Source organism: Dama dama, chromosome X, assembly GCF_033118175.1.
Source record: "Dama dama isolate Ldn47 chromosome X, ASM3311817v1, whole genome shotgun sequence".
NCBI classification, from domain to species: Eukaryota; Metazoa; Chordata; class Mammalia; order Artiodactyla; family Cervidae; genus Dama; species Dama dama.
This window is the reverse complement of record NC_083714.1, coordinates 102,500,649-102,514,893: the sequence shown is the minus strand read 5'-3', so window position 1 is coordinate 102,514,893 and position 14,245 is coordinate 102,500,649. Positions and strand designations below refer to the sequence as shown.

The window sequence follows — 14,245 nt, the reverse complement described above, 5'->3', positions numbered from 1 at the left end:
CTCAGTCCTCTCCCTCTTCATTTTTCTTCCATCCCTGGCCATCTTGGATCCTACTTTCTATCTCTTCAGCCAATCTCCATGCAGCTACTATGGGAAGGTACCAGCAATCCAGTTGTGAAGATACAGACTCATACACCCCCTGCCTTTTTTTTTCTTCCTTTTTGTCCTCCCATCACAACCACCAGCAAGACTAAAAACCTTGTATAATCCACGTCATTTTTTTTATTGGGATCTATTACAAGGTTGATGATCACTGCTTGAAGCAAATCTACATTTATCTCCTTCCATAGCCACCATTAAATTCTGTTCAAAGTCAGGACCACTCTCTATTCTCTGGTATTCTACCCATCCCATCTTCTCAAGGATAAGTTGATTCAGTCAGTTCCTGATTATTCCACATCTATATCCTGTCCTTCTCTGTTGGCTTTTGCATCCATAGTCTATGCAACATGCTTGGGTCTCTCTCCCATGCCAAGAAAATCCTCCATTGTTGCTATGTCCACCTGTCTATTAGTTATTAGTCTATTAGTTATGTCCCTGTCTATCTCTCCATTCTTAGATATCTCAAAATGAAACTGTACTTAATCTCAAGAATCTGCTCCCTTTGCCTTCTGTTCCAGGCTTCCCCTTCTAGATCTTCACTTAGGCTATTTTCTGCTGGTCTGCTATGCTTTCCCCAAGACTCTATCCCACTGAAGTCATACTTTCCTTTTAGTGTAAAGCCAGAGCCCACCTTCCCCAAAGAGCTGAGCTGATCTCTAGCTCTTCTATGAAACCAAAATATCACCCACATCAACCTAAGCACATTAAAAGACAGAACAAACTGAAATTCATTTTGCAAATTTAATGTAACTATGATACCAAATATGATAGAACACAAAAAGCAAAGAACAAAGCAGAATTGGCAAACAGATTATTTTCATAGCGTGTCACCCTCAGCTGATTGGTAATATCTGCTAAGACTGCTGCATGAACAAAGATTCCAAGGATGTACCTTGGCTCCATGGGAAGGACTGCTGCAATTCATTAGCAGTATCTGTAAACATGAGAAATAAACCTGAAAACAAAACACCAAACGAAAACACATTTTAGCACCAAATATACTATATCCTCATACTTCATTCGTTGTGCTCATCTCCCCACACTGCCCTCTCACCTTGAGGGTTTCTTATAACGTCTCCCAGCTCTTATATTCATCCCCATGGGCCTTGGCTATGGAAATGTTGCAATTACCTGAAACCTCACTAGACATAGGAGAAGCTACAGGCACCAAGGCTAGTGGCTCCACCACCAAAGCCAGCAGCATTGCTCAGTCCATTGCCATAGCCAGCACTACTGCCTGGTCCACCGTTGAAGCCAGCATCAGTGCTCAGTCCACTGCCAAAGCCAACAATAGAACTGGGTCCACCAATAAAGCTGGTGCTGGTGCTGAGATTGCCAGTAAAGCCAGTGTTGGTGCTGGAACCACTGCCAAAGCCAATGATGGTGCTCAATCCTCCATTGAAGCTGGTATTAGGTCCACCACCAAAGCTATCACTGGTGGTGATGCCACTACTAAAGTCAGCACTGGTGCCAAGTGTGCTGCCAAAACCAGCATTTCTGCCAAATCCACCACCAAAGACATTGCTGGAGATCAGTCCACCACTGAAGCCAGAGCTGGTGCTCAGCCCACCATGAAATACAGTGCTGGTGCTTAACCCATCGCCAAAGTTGAAACTGGTACTGGTGCTGAGTCCATCACCAAAATTGGCACTGGTAGGACCACTAAAGCAAGTTCTAGGACAGCTACCAAAGCACAGATTGGTGTTAGATATACTCCCAAAGCAGAAGCTGGTGCTGGGAGCTCCACCAAAGCCAATGCTGGTGCTGGGAGCACTGCCAAAGTCACTAGAGGTGTTAAGTGCCCCACTGAAGTCAGTAAACACATTGCCAAAGCCAGAGTTGGTGCTGGGTACACTGCTGAAGCCACTGCTAATACTGACAGCACTGCTAAAACCAGCACTGGTGCTGTGTGTGCCACCAAAGCTAAGATTGGTGCTGAGTGTATCACCAAAGTCAGTGCAACTGCTGAAAGAGCTGCTAAAGGAGACACTGGTACTGAGTACACCATCAAAACCAGTGCTGGTGCTAGAGAGCCACCAAAGCAGATACTGGTACTAAGTGTGCCACCAAAGCTGGCACTAGAACTGGGAGAACCACCAAAGTAGACACTAGTGCTGAGTGTGCCACCTAGGTGAGTGCTGGTGCTAAGTGCACCACTAAAGACTGCACTGGTGCCAAGTGTACTGCCAAGGCTAGTGCATCACTGAAACCAGCAGTGGTACTGAGTGTGCCTCCATAACCAGAGCTGGCTCCACCACTGAAACTGGTATTGGTGTTGAGCAGGTCACTGAAACTATAGCTGACCCCACCACTGAAGTTGGCACTGGTGCAAGGTGTGCCACCAAAGCTAATACTGACTTCACTGTTGAAACTAGAGCTGGTGTTCGCTGTACCACTGAAGCTAATGCTGGCTCTACCACTGAAAGTGGAACAAGTGCTGGGTGTGCCATCAAAGCAAATGCTGGCTACACTGCTGAAGCTAGCACTGTTGCTGCATGTACCACCAAAGCTAATACCAGCTCTGCCACCAAAACCATTACCAGGGCTGGGTACACCACTGAAGCTAATACTAGAACCATCACTATAGCTAGCCCTGGTGCTAGCTTCTCTGCTGAAGTCAATGCTGGCACTGGCATTTGCATTTTCTTGGGCTCTGGCCTCAATTTCAAGTGAAAATCTGTTCCAGGCCTGAGCATCATCGCCTAACTCTTTCTTTGTTAAGCAGTCGATATCCATGTCATCCCAATTCCAGGGCCCAGCCACAGCTTCCTCTCCAATCCCCATTTTGGCTCTTGCCTCAGCCCTGGCTTCAGCCTCAGCTGTAGCCACAGCTGTAGCTTGGACTTGCATCTGCACTGCTTCCTGGTACTGCAGGGCCCAGTCCTTGGGGTCTTTTTTTTTGTACCTGAAATGAGAATTACAATCATTATAATAAAAATAACATTTGTAATTATGTATTAAGTACATACCATGGGCTTTGTATAAAGCTAAGAGTAGCATTTTAAAAAAAACTCTTAGTTGTTAGGGCTCTATCATGGGTCAGTCCTGAGATCCAATTTCAGTTCTGATAATTTAGGTGCTATGTGACTTTGGACAAGCTACTTGATGTCACTGAGCCTAAATGTCTTCATCTCTGTCTTCATACGAACTTTCTTACCGCAAATGAACTGCAAGTTGCCCGTCACTGTATACTGCTTTCCCCAGCCAGGGACATCTTGTACCCTTAATATGTCAAGTCAGGGCAGTTCTCCTATTACCTTGCATGATAAGAGATAAGGAGAAATGATAAGAGAGTAAGTATGTTATGGACTGAATGCTTTTGTCCTGCCGAAATTAATATGTTGAAGCACCAACCTCGAATGTCACTATATCTGGAGGTAGGGCTTTTCTGGAAGTAAAGTTTAATGATGTCATAATGGTGGGTTCCTGATACAATAAGATTAGTGTCCTTTTAAGAAAAGGCTCTCCCATTATACAGAGTGAAGTAAGTCAGAGAAGAACAAATATCATATATTAATGCATATATATGGAATCTAGAAACACGGTACTGATGAACCTATTTGCAGGGCAGCAATGGAGACACAGACATAGAGAACAGGCTTATGGACATGGAGGGGGTACAGGAAAGGAGAGGGTGCTCTTACACTGTTGGTGGGAATGCAAACTAGTACAGCCACTATGGAAAACAGTGTGGAGATTTCTTAAAAACCTGGAAATAGAACTGCCATATGACCCAGCAATACCACTTCTGGGCATACACACTAAGGAAACCAGATCTGAAAGAGACACGTGCACCCCAATGTTCATCGCAGCACTGTTTATAATAGCCAGGACATGGAAGCAACCTAGATGCCCATCAGCGGACGAATGGATAAGGAAGCTGTGGTACATATACACCATGGAATATTACTCAGCCGTTAAAAAGAATTCATTTGAACCAGTCCTAATGAGATGGATGAAGCTGGAGCCCCTTATACAGAGTGAAGTAAGCCAGAAAGATAAAGAACATTACAGCATACTAACACATATATATGGAATTTAGAAAGATGGTAACGATAACCCTATATGCAAAACAGAAAAAGAGACACAGAAATACAGAACAGACTTTTGAACTCTGTGGGAGAATGTGAGGGTGGGATATTTCAAAAGAATAGCATGTATACTATCTATGGTGAAACAGATCACAGCCCAGGTGAGATGCATGAGACAAGTGCTCGGGCCTGGTGCACTGGGAAGACCCAGAGGAATCGGGTGGAGAGGGAGGTGGGAGGGGGGATTGGGATGGGGAATACGTGTAAATCTATGGCTGATTCATATCAATGTATGACAAAACCCACTGAATTGTTGTGAAGTAATTAGCCTCCAACTAATAAAAAAAAAAAAAACTAAAAAAAAAAAGCTCTAAGAGAAGAGGTTTTTCTGTCTTCATTTTGCATTAAACAAAACAAGTCATCAAAAAAAAAAAGAAAGGAGAGGGTGGGACAAATGGAAAGAGTAGCATAGAAACATATACAGTACCATATGTAAAACAAATAGCCAGTGGGAATTTGCTGTATGATGCAGGGAGCTAGACCCGGTGCTCTGTGAAAATCTAGGGGCCTGGGGTCGGAGAGAGGTTCAAGAGTAAGGGAACATGTGTATACCTATGGCTGATGTATGTTAATAAATGCAGAAACCAACAAAATATTGTAAGGTAATTATCCTCCAATTAAAAATAAATATTTATTTTAAAAAGAAGAACTCTCTCTCCACCATGAGCACAGCAAGAGTTCATGAACACATGAACTCTGCAAGCCAGGAGGAGAAGTTTCATTAGAAACTAATGCTCCTGGACCTTGATCTAGGACTTCTAGCCTTCAGGACTATAATAAAATGTTTCTGCTGTTTTTTTTTTTATTTTTTATACTTATTTATTTGGCTGCACCAGGCTTTAGTTGTGGCATGTGAGTGAATTCTTAGTTGGGGCATGTGGGACCTAGTTCCCTGACCACAGATTGAACCCCAGCCCCCTACATTGGGAGCGTAGAGTCTTAGCCACTGGACCAACAGGCAAGTTCCTGTTTCTGTTGTTTAAGCTACTCAAGTTATGATATTTTGTTATAGCAGTTAAGGAGACTAATATAAAGTATGAATAATGAATGAAATGATGTAAACTTTATGTCAAGCAGCATTCTGGGACATAAATGAACTTCCATATGTTTATATATGAACTTCAGGCTACCCTGTACCTGTCCATTCCTGTACACTGCCTGCCCCAGCCAGGGGCATCCTGTACCCTTAATATGCCAAGTAAGGGAAGCTCTTCAATTACCTTCAATTAACTTGAGAACTTTCATCTTACTAGTCTCGGTAGGAGTGCAAGCCCCAGAAGAACTCATATTCAGGTGGTCTGCTGTTGGGGACCCTCTTGTATTCCAGGTACCTTGGAGAAAGGAAATAAAACTTGCTTCTAACCAAGCAAACCTGTTGTCTAACCACTTGGCTCCAGGTGGCAACCTCCTCCAATCAAGTACTAAACTCAGCTCCTGGAGAAGGATTTCCAAGGCTCTCCTTCCCCAGACTAACTCCAAAACATATTTCATGGTCTTAACCTCCAATATTGAGCCATTTCCCATTGGCTCTGCACAAAGCAGTCACTTGGTGGTTACAGGGGAGGCATGTATAGCGTATGGTGTCACAGGGAGGCCAAAGTATTCTGCCACCTGTGAGGAGTAAACCCAAGTTTCTGTTGGGTGTGTTGTAAACAGAGAAGCCATTCTCTGGGCATTCTGCTTTGAGCACACCCCATAGCAAGGGTTTTGTGTTTGGTCTGGCCCAGCCCTGGTATGGTCCACCATGGTAATTGTGGACAGGACTCACTTATTTCTAGGAAACATAATGCCCATACGTCTAAAGTTAGAGTAAGAAAAGGGCTGATCAAGCACTTTCTGGACCAGACTGGCACACCCAGAACACTTCAGGTCCTGACAAAGCCTGACAAACACCACTTACTTTTGCTTCACAAACTCATCTGTGATGAGCTTCCTCACTTCCCCAAAGAGTGAGTGCCTTACCCTGACAATGGGAAAAATAACCCATGAACCAAGATCAGATCTTCCCGCATGGGGGCAGAGGCATTTTCCAATGTGAAAGAGACCTCTCTAGCACATGAGGCCATCTCAATTAAGTCAGGAAATAATGAACACAGGGTCACTAGAAGCAGGCAGTTGAGGTCAGATGGTTCTTATCAGGGATGCCCTAAAGTCTATCTTATATATCAGATTAGAACAGAAAGAGGACATAGGAGAAAGAAGAAGCAGAGAGTTCAGGACCATTTCCCTATCCACCCAGGTCAGAACTCTGGACCCAGTCCAGCACATCTGCCCACCCCACCAGACCACCAGGCTGATGCAATCCTGGGACCATTCTCTCTTGCCAAAGGACAACACGGACAGCAAGCACTGACAGAGCCCAATCATACCCAGGGCACAGCCCCAACTTACGCAGCACCTCCCAGATGACAGCTGCAAGGGGAGGCAAAAGGAAAGAGGGATAGAAAATCAACGTGTGCAATTTTGACCATGACCCCTCCCCCCCCCCCATGTAGCTGCCAACCCAGCCACTTACCCTCATTGGCCTTGTTGCCATTCATAAAAATGACACTCAGAATCACCATGAGAAGATCTAGTTTGGGTGTGTCCTTGGTCCTAGGGGAATAATGGAACAGAGAGAAGGTTTACATCCAGCAGCCATCTGCAAAACAAAACAAAACAAAAAACACACCAGCCAGATCACTAGGCTGGCTTCTCCTAGATTCTTCAGATATGGGAGAATTCTGCCCAGTCTATGCTTCAAGCTCTATATGATCCTGGGCAAGGCACTTAAGACTTTGAGCCTAGTCTCCTACTCATAAAATGGGAAAATAACATTCTGCTCTTCCCAGGTTACTGAGAGGATAGAATGCTTGTCAGCCTGGTATGATCCAGGCACCCAGCCAATGTGAGTCCCTTCTTTCTCTTCCAGATACCTCAGTTCCAAGAGAATTCTAGGCACAGCCCCACTGATGCTCCTGCCCATCAACCATCATGATTCACCCACACCAGGAAGCCTTCCCTTGAGAACCATTCTACCAAGCCTGATAGGAAGAGGCAGGGAAGCTTCTAGAGAAACAGAAAATCTGACAGTAGGAGTAACCCAGGCTTCTACACCCTCTAGACAATCATAAAGGGGCACCACTCCTGTGTGCAGGGCTTCAACTACGTGTGGGTGATAGAAAAGGGGGTTTTAGGCTCTGTCTTTCCTGACTTCCTAAGGGGATGTGGGGAAAAGACAAGGATGGAGTAGTACCATGAACAACAACAACAAAAAATCAGAAGCCTCCCTCCCACTGCAGCCCTTTCCCAGCTTACATTTTCAGTATGCCTGTAGAGGATTCCTGAATGCTGATGAGAATATACAAGCTATTTTATCAATTTCCTTCAGATTGACTCGAAACACCTGCCAAGTAAAAGAATAGCATGTGAGATCACAAAATTTAGCCTAAGCATCAATGAGCTGGCTGAGCATCCCGCAGTTCCCTGTTTACCTAGGATTTGTGAGTGTGTGTGAGAAATCAGTAAGATAATGCATAGAAAGCATTTAGCTAAGTGGCCAGCACACAGCAAACAGATAACAAACGTATTATTGTTACCAAATCATCTTTATGATTAATAGGACTCTAGGGAGACAGAGAATGGGAAATGGAAGGGAGAAGTGAATATCTGAAATATACCACAGGATGTGTCCAGCAGTGAACAGAAGCCAGGGTTGAGTTGGGTGGCTTGGGTCTTAGCTGTACCTGCTGTGTGACCCCAAGCTAGTCTATGCCTCTCCCTAGGCCACCATCTGCTTATCTGCATGGGGATGGGGCTGGATTAGTCAGTCTCTGTGGTTCCCTGCAAAGGGATGTGTACACCTTTGTTCCATTCAAGAGTTCCCCATTGTGCCCATCCCCCAGAGGATACCCCTTCACCTTCTCCAGAGCATAGCTTGCTTGCTCAATGATCTCTGGGAAATATTCATCATATTCTTGGATGACATCCTTCAGCATGTCTGCAGGAAGGGAGAGAAGGGAACAGTTGGGATGAGAAGGGGCCACAGAGCTATAACCCTTTTGCCAGCCCTGTGGGGTCAGTATAGTCTGAGTCCTGAACTGTGTTAATGGGAGATGCCAGCCATGACAGAGTGTGAAAAGGGCAGGGGCGAGCATGTGAGAGAATGAAAAGGCCATAAAACTAAATGGTTACTCCCATGGCTGGGAGGAGAGGGGAGTAGAAAGGACAGCTTAGGGAGGACGGTTGGTATGACTACCTGAGCGGTTGATGGGGATCTTTGTCTGGTCCTTAACCTACAGGTATTTCACCAATTTATTTGCCTGGGAGAAGAGGAATATATGGGAGATTTCAATATGTTTTCATAAAACTTAGAAGAATGACAGAGAAGAGGGCAGGTGAAGAAGAGAAGAGACTGAGCAGCATTGGATTCTTACCCTTTCTTGCAACATGGTCACATCTCGGGATAGTAGAGGCCTCTGGCCCCATGGGATATGCCTATAATTGCCATCACCTCTCTCATCCTTGTTCAGATTCTTGGACAACATAATCAGAAAGAAGGAAGATCCAAAATCACCAGATGAAAGAGATGGCTTTGTCTCCTCACGCTGTCTGTTACTGAAAGTCCCCTAAACCCTCCCTGTAGTGGGTCCTGACTTTACCATTAACCACACTGAGTCCTAGATTTGTCTTTTACTGTCTTCCAGGCAGGAGTTTTATTTTCCTGCCAGACAGGAGCAACCCAAGGGCAGGGTCTGGTTATTTCTCTTTTTTTGGCCACCATTGGCTCTACAAGCTGTACCCCTTCAACAAGTCACTTCATCTCTCTGGGACTTGGTTTTCTTATCTGTAAAACTGGGACCTAGCTGGTACAAGTTACTTTAAAACATTAAAATATATCCTGTGTAACTATATCTAACACAAAGCCTGGCACATTCTAACTACTATGTAAATACAAGTTGAATTATATCTGAGTTGTATCTAATGGTATCGATGTCTTATATCCACACCAATCTGTGAACTGCCAAGGAGCAGTAACTACATCCCAATCTTCTCAGCATCTCTCACAGCCTATGTGAATGCAGGGACTGGCTCAGAGTATAAAGACTCAGTAAACTTTTATAGAACAAGTGAACAAACCAGGAGGAAAGCAATGGAAAAGATGTATAAGGTGAGGGTGGTGATGTCAGAGATCTCATCTTTTGGTTCCTCTTTCCCCGGGTCCTGGTTGTGGGCTCCAAACTAAACTGAGCCAGGTAGTCATCTGCCAGGGCCTGGACAGAAGCAGCAACCTGAGTCTCAAGGGCACTTATGTGGGTCTGAGAGGTATCCATCTTGGCCTGGATCCTTTGGTCAACTTGAGTCTGGCTTTTGGTTGTTTGGGTCTTAGCGTCAACTTTCTGAGCCCTGTACCCTCTCTTGACCCAGAGTGTGGCTGCTAGGGGTTGGTTTGCGACCATTTGACTGGCAGGGGGGCCTCAGAGATCTCATAGGCAGATTTGGGGCCCTCATAGACAACTTTCTTGCCCTTGGATTTTGGGGGCCAGATAGCTGCTGCTGAGGCCTCAGTCTGCCTGGTAGCTATCTCAGTGGCATCTGGGGCCTCTGGGAACTCAGTATCAGTATTTGTGCTTTGGAGGCTTTCTCAGTTTGGATGGAGGTAATTTGGCTGTGGGTGGTACCTGTGTAAATAGTGGACAGAGCCAGTGAGATATTAGTGGCACTAGCTATGACCTTATTGTCAGCCTTTTTAGCCTTGGAAATTTTCTTAGGCGTGGTGGGGCCTAACAAGGCTTGAGAATTGGCTGACTCATTGACAGTTGGAGCCTGGATAGTCTGAAGAATGACTAGCAGGTTTAGGATCTGCAAGGGTAACTTGATCTGTGTAGTGACACTCTCACTGTCAATTGGAAATTGGGAGCCTTGGGTTGCCTTAGCAGTAACTTTTTTTGTCTTGTTGGATTTCTTAGGCTGAGCAGTGAATGAAGAAGCCTGAGTATTGGCTACCTCAGTGGTAGCTGAAGCCTGGTTGATCTGGGGAATGATTGGCAGATTTAAAGCTGGAAGAGTTACTTTAGACTTGGTGGTGGTAATCACGCTGGCAGGTGGAACTGGAGGGTCAGTGGGTACAGTCTTAGTGATAGCCTTAATAGGGGCCTTCTTGGTCTTGCTTTTCTTGGGCTGGTTGGCAACTAACTGGTGGGTCCATGGCCAGGGGGTCCTTGGTTGCTGCCAAGAGGGTATGTATCAGCAAGACACTGTCTTATGTTGTCTCAGCCTGTACATTTGGAGGGAAGTGAAGCCCTAGGCTCACAGTGGGAGGCAGAGGGCCCTACATACTTAAGACTATGATGCATTGAGCTATCTGGCCTTCCTAGAGCCCACCCTTTCTACAAACAAAGCCCACCTTTTCTACAAAGCCCACCTTTTCTACACCCTTTCTCCTTTGAACGACTGATTGAAAGGGAGGGTAAAGAAAGAGAAAGGGAGCAAGAAATAGGCAAGTTTTCCTCATCTCCTCCTCCACCATACAAGGGAGGACTGAAACAGGTTAGGTAGGGAGTTATGCAACTACAGAGTGGTAGGGGCTGTAAATGAACTCCGAACAGGGTAGATGGCCTGCAGAGAATGCAGAGAGGCCTCACCTGGAACAGGGTCATCTTATAATTGGAGTCATTTCTCCTATCCATTTTTCCGGAGGGCCAATAAACAGCTGAGCCTGATGGGAAGGGGCCTGAGTTAGGAAAGAATGAAAGGGAGGTGGAGATTCATGTGGCCTCCTGCCAATCCTAAGGAAGGGGTTCTCATCAAACCTTAAGCCCCAAACCCTTCAACTACTGGGTTCTCATACCTAGAAACCCATATGGTCTGGCTTCCAAATCCTAGCTCCTTTTGCTTCCAAGAAAGAACATGTCAGTTCTCCGACCCCTTCCCCTTTACCCTACACACGCCCCGCAACTCTATAGTGCGCATGTGCACCATCGGGAGGTGTAGGGGCTACCGCTGGCGCTGAGCGCTCCTGTGCTTTGGTGGACTGAACTGTGACCTCCTCAATCCCACAGAAGGTCTCTGCTCTCAGAGCAGCAGAACAACTGGACTCCACCCGTGACAAACTCTAACTGCATCTCATCTCATTCCAACCCCTCTCCCAACACCTCCCTCTCCACCTCCGTTCTGCACTACCTCTTCTTACAGCCCCTTTCCTCCCGCAACACCATCCACCTCTCCTCTGCAGTACAGTGGTGCGCCGCACCGCCCCTTTTTCGAAACGCCCCCTCCCTCCACTCTACAGTACTTCCCCGTACCTCTTCTTCCCTTTACATGCTCCCTTCCTCCGCTCTGCCGTTAAGTCCCTGCATGCCTCCTCCCCAGCACTGCTTTCCTACTTCCACGTCTGCAAGTGACCATCCCGCCCTTATTACAAACAAGGTTGCCCCACCCATAAATCCAACGATATCAGGCTTTTTGTGTGACCCTTGTTCCGCTACCAGGTTCTGTCCCTTTCCTTTTCAAACCGGTATCAACCGAGTCCTAGCCCCTCTTTTCTCCCCTCCAAGCCCATTCATTTCGATTATTCAATTAGGGATTCTGCCCCTTCCTTTTTCTACCTCCAAATCGCTACTTTCTGTGGCCCAAACCAGGTCCTGCGACTTTTCTCCATTTAACAAAGCCCCTCATTGCCTATCTCCCTGCTAAACTGGATTCTGTGCCTTTCTTTATGTGGCCTGAACGATTTCTCCATCTCTCTTTTCTGAGATCTCAACCGGATCTGCATCCCTCCTTTAGGCACCCGTAACACCCACTTCCCTGGTGGCTCAGACGGTAAAGCGGCTGCCTACAATGCGCGAGACCCGGGTTCGATCCCTGGGTATGGAAGATCCCCTGGAGAAGGAAATGGCAACCCACTCCAGTATTATTGCCTGGAAAATCCCATGGATGGAGGATCCTGTTAGGCTACAGTCCACGGGGTCGCAAAGAGTCAGACAAGACTGAGCGACTTCACTTCTTCTTCACAACTGAGTCCAGACCTCTCCTTTCCATTGCCCAAAAGAAATTCTACATCTATCTACCTTGCTATCTGAGTCAGTTCAGTTCAGTTCAGTTGCTCAGTCGTGTCCAACTCTTTGCGACCCCACGAATCGAGTCAAAGCGCCTCTAAATCCGACCACTTCCATGAGTTTAGCGAGTATACTCTTCAGCGGGTTTCCTTCAAAACTTAGGGGAATGTGGAGTCAAGCACGTTGAAATCCCAGCCTGGAGGCCCCCACAAGCTCTTCAGTATAGCAGGGCACTTTAGCTCACCTCTCCAGTCCAGAAAGTGTCCTGTCTCCAAGCCTCTCCTTAGGTCTGTGCCTTGCTTCTCCCCCTCTCCAGCAGGAAGTGACCCTGCCTCCTTCCACCTCCAGAGGGATCTCCTTCACAGCCTGTCAGCCTCCTCCCACACTCCCTGCTTTCAGCTTTCTTTTCTCCCCGTGTGATATCTTTTCTGCTTACTATCTCTTATTCAGCAATCACTCTCTTCTATTCTCCTTTTGATTTCTCTATCCCCATCCTGTATCCCCATTCCTATTTGACTCCTCTATTCTCCCTAGGACCATGCTTCTCTGGGCTCCCACACCAACGCTTTCTACAGCCCCCTCTATGCTGACACTAATTACATAGTGTGTTGTGTGTCTGGGTCTCTCGCCCCAGGAACTGCTCTGGGGTAAGCTCTTAGATCTTATTCATTTCTATTGCTCAAGTAGGACAAAATTAAGACATTTAGAGGCTCTAAATGCTAAAAGTTAGGGTGCCCCTGCATCATATGTAATTCAGAATAAAAGCAGTAAATGTAAAAAAGTCTACCAATTTTTTAAATTTATCCCCTAATGACTATGTTAATACTTTTAATGCATATCCACTTGGCTGAAAACTTTTACTGGTCTTTACTGGTACACTAAGCAAGTGCTTAGCCTATCTCTCTTGTGGAATGGAGCACTGCTCCCCAGTGCCGGGAAAAAGTTCTTCTCAGGCATTCATTTGCTCAGTCATTAATTATTTGTTGAGCACAGTTGTGTCTGACTTGACTGGCAGGTTTAAATCCAAGCTCCTTAGCCTATCATTCATTCAAGGCTCTCCATGATTGGCCTCTGCCAGGCTCACAGGCCTCACTCACAATTGGCTGACTCATGTTCTGCATTCTGCCAATGCCACACCTTTGCTCAAACTGTTCCTCTACCTGGAATGTCTTTGTTCCCCTCTCCCACACACCATGCCTGCCTATAAAAGGTCTGCCTTCCTATGAAGACTGGAACAAATGCTGCTTTCTCCAAAATAAGCTTCTGAGACTACTCTAAGTTTAGTTAGTCTTTCCTTCCCCCTTACTCTTTTGCATGACTCTGTCAGAGCACTTAATAAACTGGATGAGAGCTCTCTGTTTACTGGTTTACTCTCTGTCCTGCCTTCTGGATGGTGAGCTTCTTGTGGATCCATCATGCAGATCGGATTCACCTCTGAGACCCCAGAACTCGTGTCCTAACTCACAGAATAGACATTAGAACAAAATATTACATTTCCTCTTCTGCTATTTCACTCTCTCCTCCTTTTATTTCATTTTTTTCATTGTCACTTTTTGTTTTTACATTAAGCCATACCTAAATCTGCTGCCATCCCCAAACTTTCCTAATATATATTACAACAACATCCCCCCCCTTTTTAATTCAGTTTTGAGTTGAATTTTCTGTTTGCAGCCAAAAGCATACCTATACAGAAATTGGTACCAAGTTTTTATGGGTAGAACTTCTGCAGAGGGCACAGGTTAGAAAAGTACAGAGAATGAGGGTATGTTGACTACATCTAAGAATCCTCAGAAAAAGAATCTACTAAAAAGAAATAAGCAGAACTTGAGACTGGCCTGATTAAAAACCAATAAGCATTAATTAGGGAAATAAAATTACCATAAAATAAAATACCACTTTATCTATTAAATTAGTAAAAGCTAAAATAATCTTTTAAAAAGGAAGATTGATAGTATATACTGTTAGGGAGAGTATCAGAATATAGGTAATCCCATTCAGTATTTGTGGGAGTATACA

The 14,245-nt window shown here is 45.5% G+C and overlaps 1 protein-coding gene and 1 non-coding gene across 2 annotated transcripts; both read right to left on the bottom strand.

The window, feature by feature from the left end:
* Positions 1 to 1,244: 1,244 nt before the first annotated feature.
* On the bottom strand, positions 1,245 to 10,861 carry TRO (trophinin). Its single transcript, XM_061137637.1, is given in 18 exon segments — positions 1,245 to 2,131; positions 2,134 to 2,304; positions 2,307 to 3,007; positions 5,425 to 5,451; positions 5,453 to 5,524; positions 6,094 to 6,156; positions 6,563 to 6,605; positions 6,709 to 6,788; positions 7,491 to 7,545; positions 7,548 to 7,578; positions 8,093 to 8,172; positions 8,431 to 8,494; positions 8,609 to 8,714; positions 9,372 to 9,642; positions 9,645 to 9,800; positions 9,803 to 10,367; positions 10,369 to 10,503; positions 10,817 to 10,861. Coding segments are annotated over 18 exon segments (3,552 nt in total).
* LOC133053349 (small nucleolar RNA SNORA11) lies at positions 5,760 to 5,888 on the bottom strand. Its single transcript, XR_009692262.1, has one exon. It is a non-coding gene; the product is annotated as a small nucleolar RNA SNORA11 (small nucleolar RNA).
* Positions 10,862 to 14,245: the final 3,384 nt, after the last annotated feature.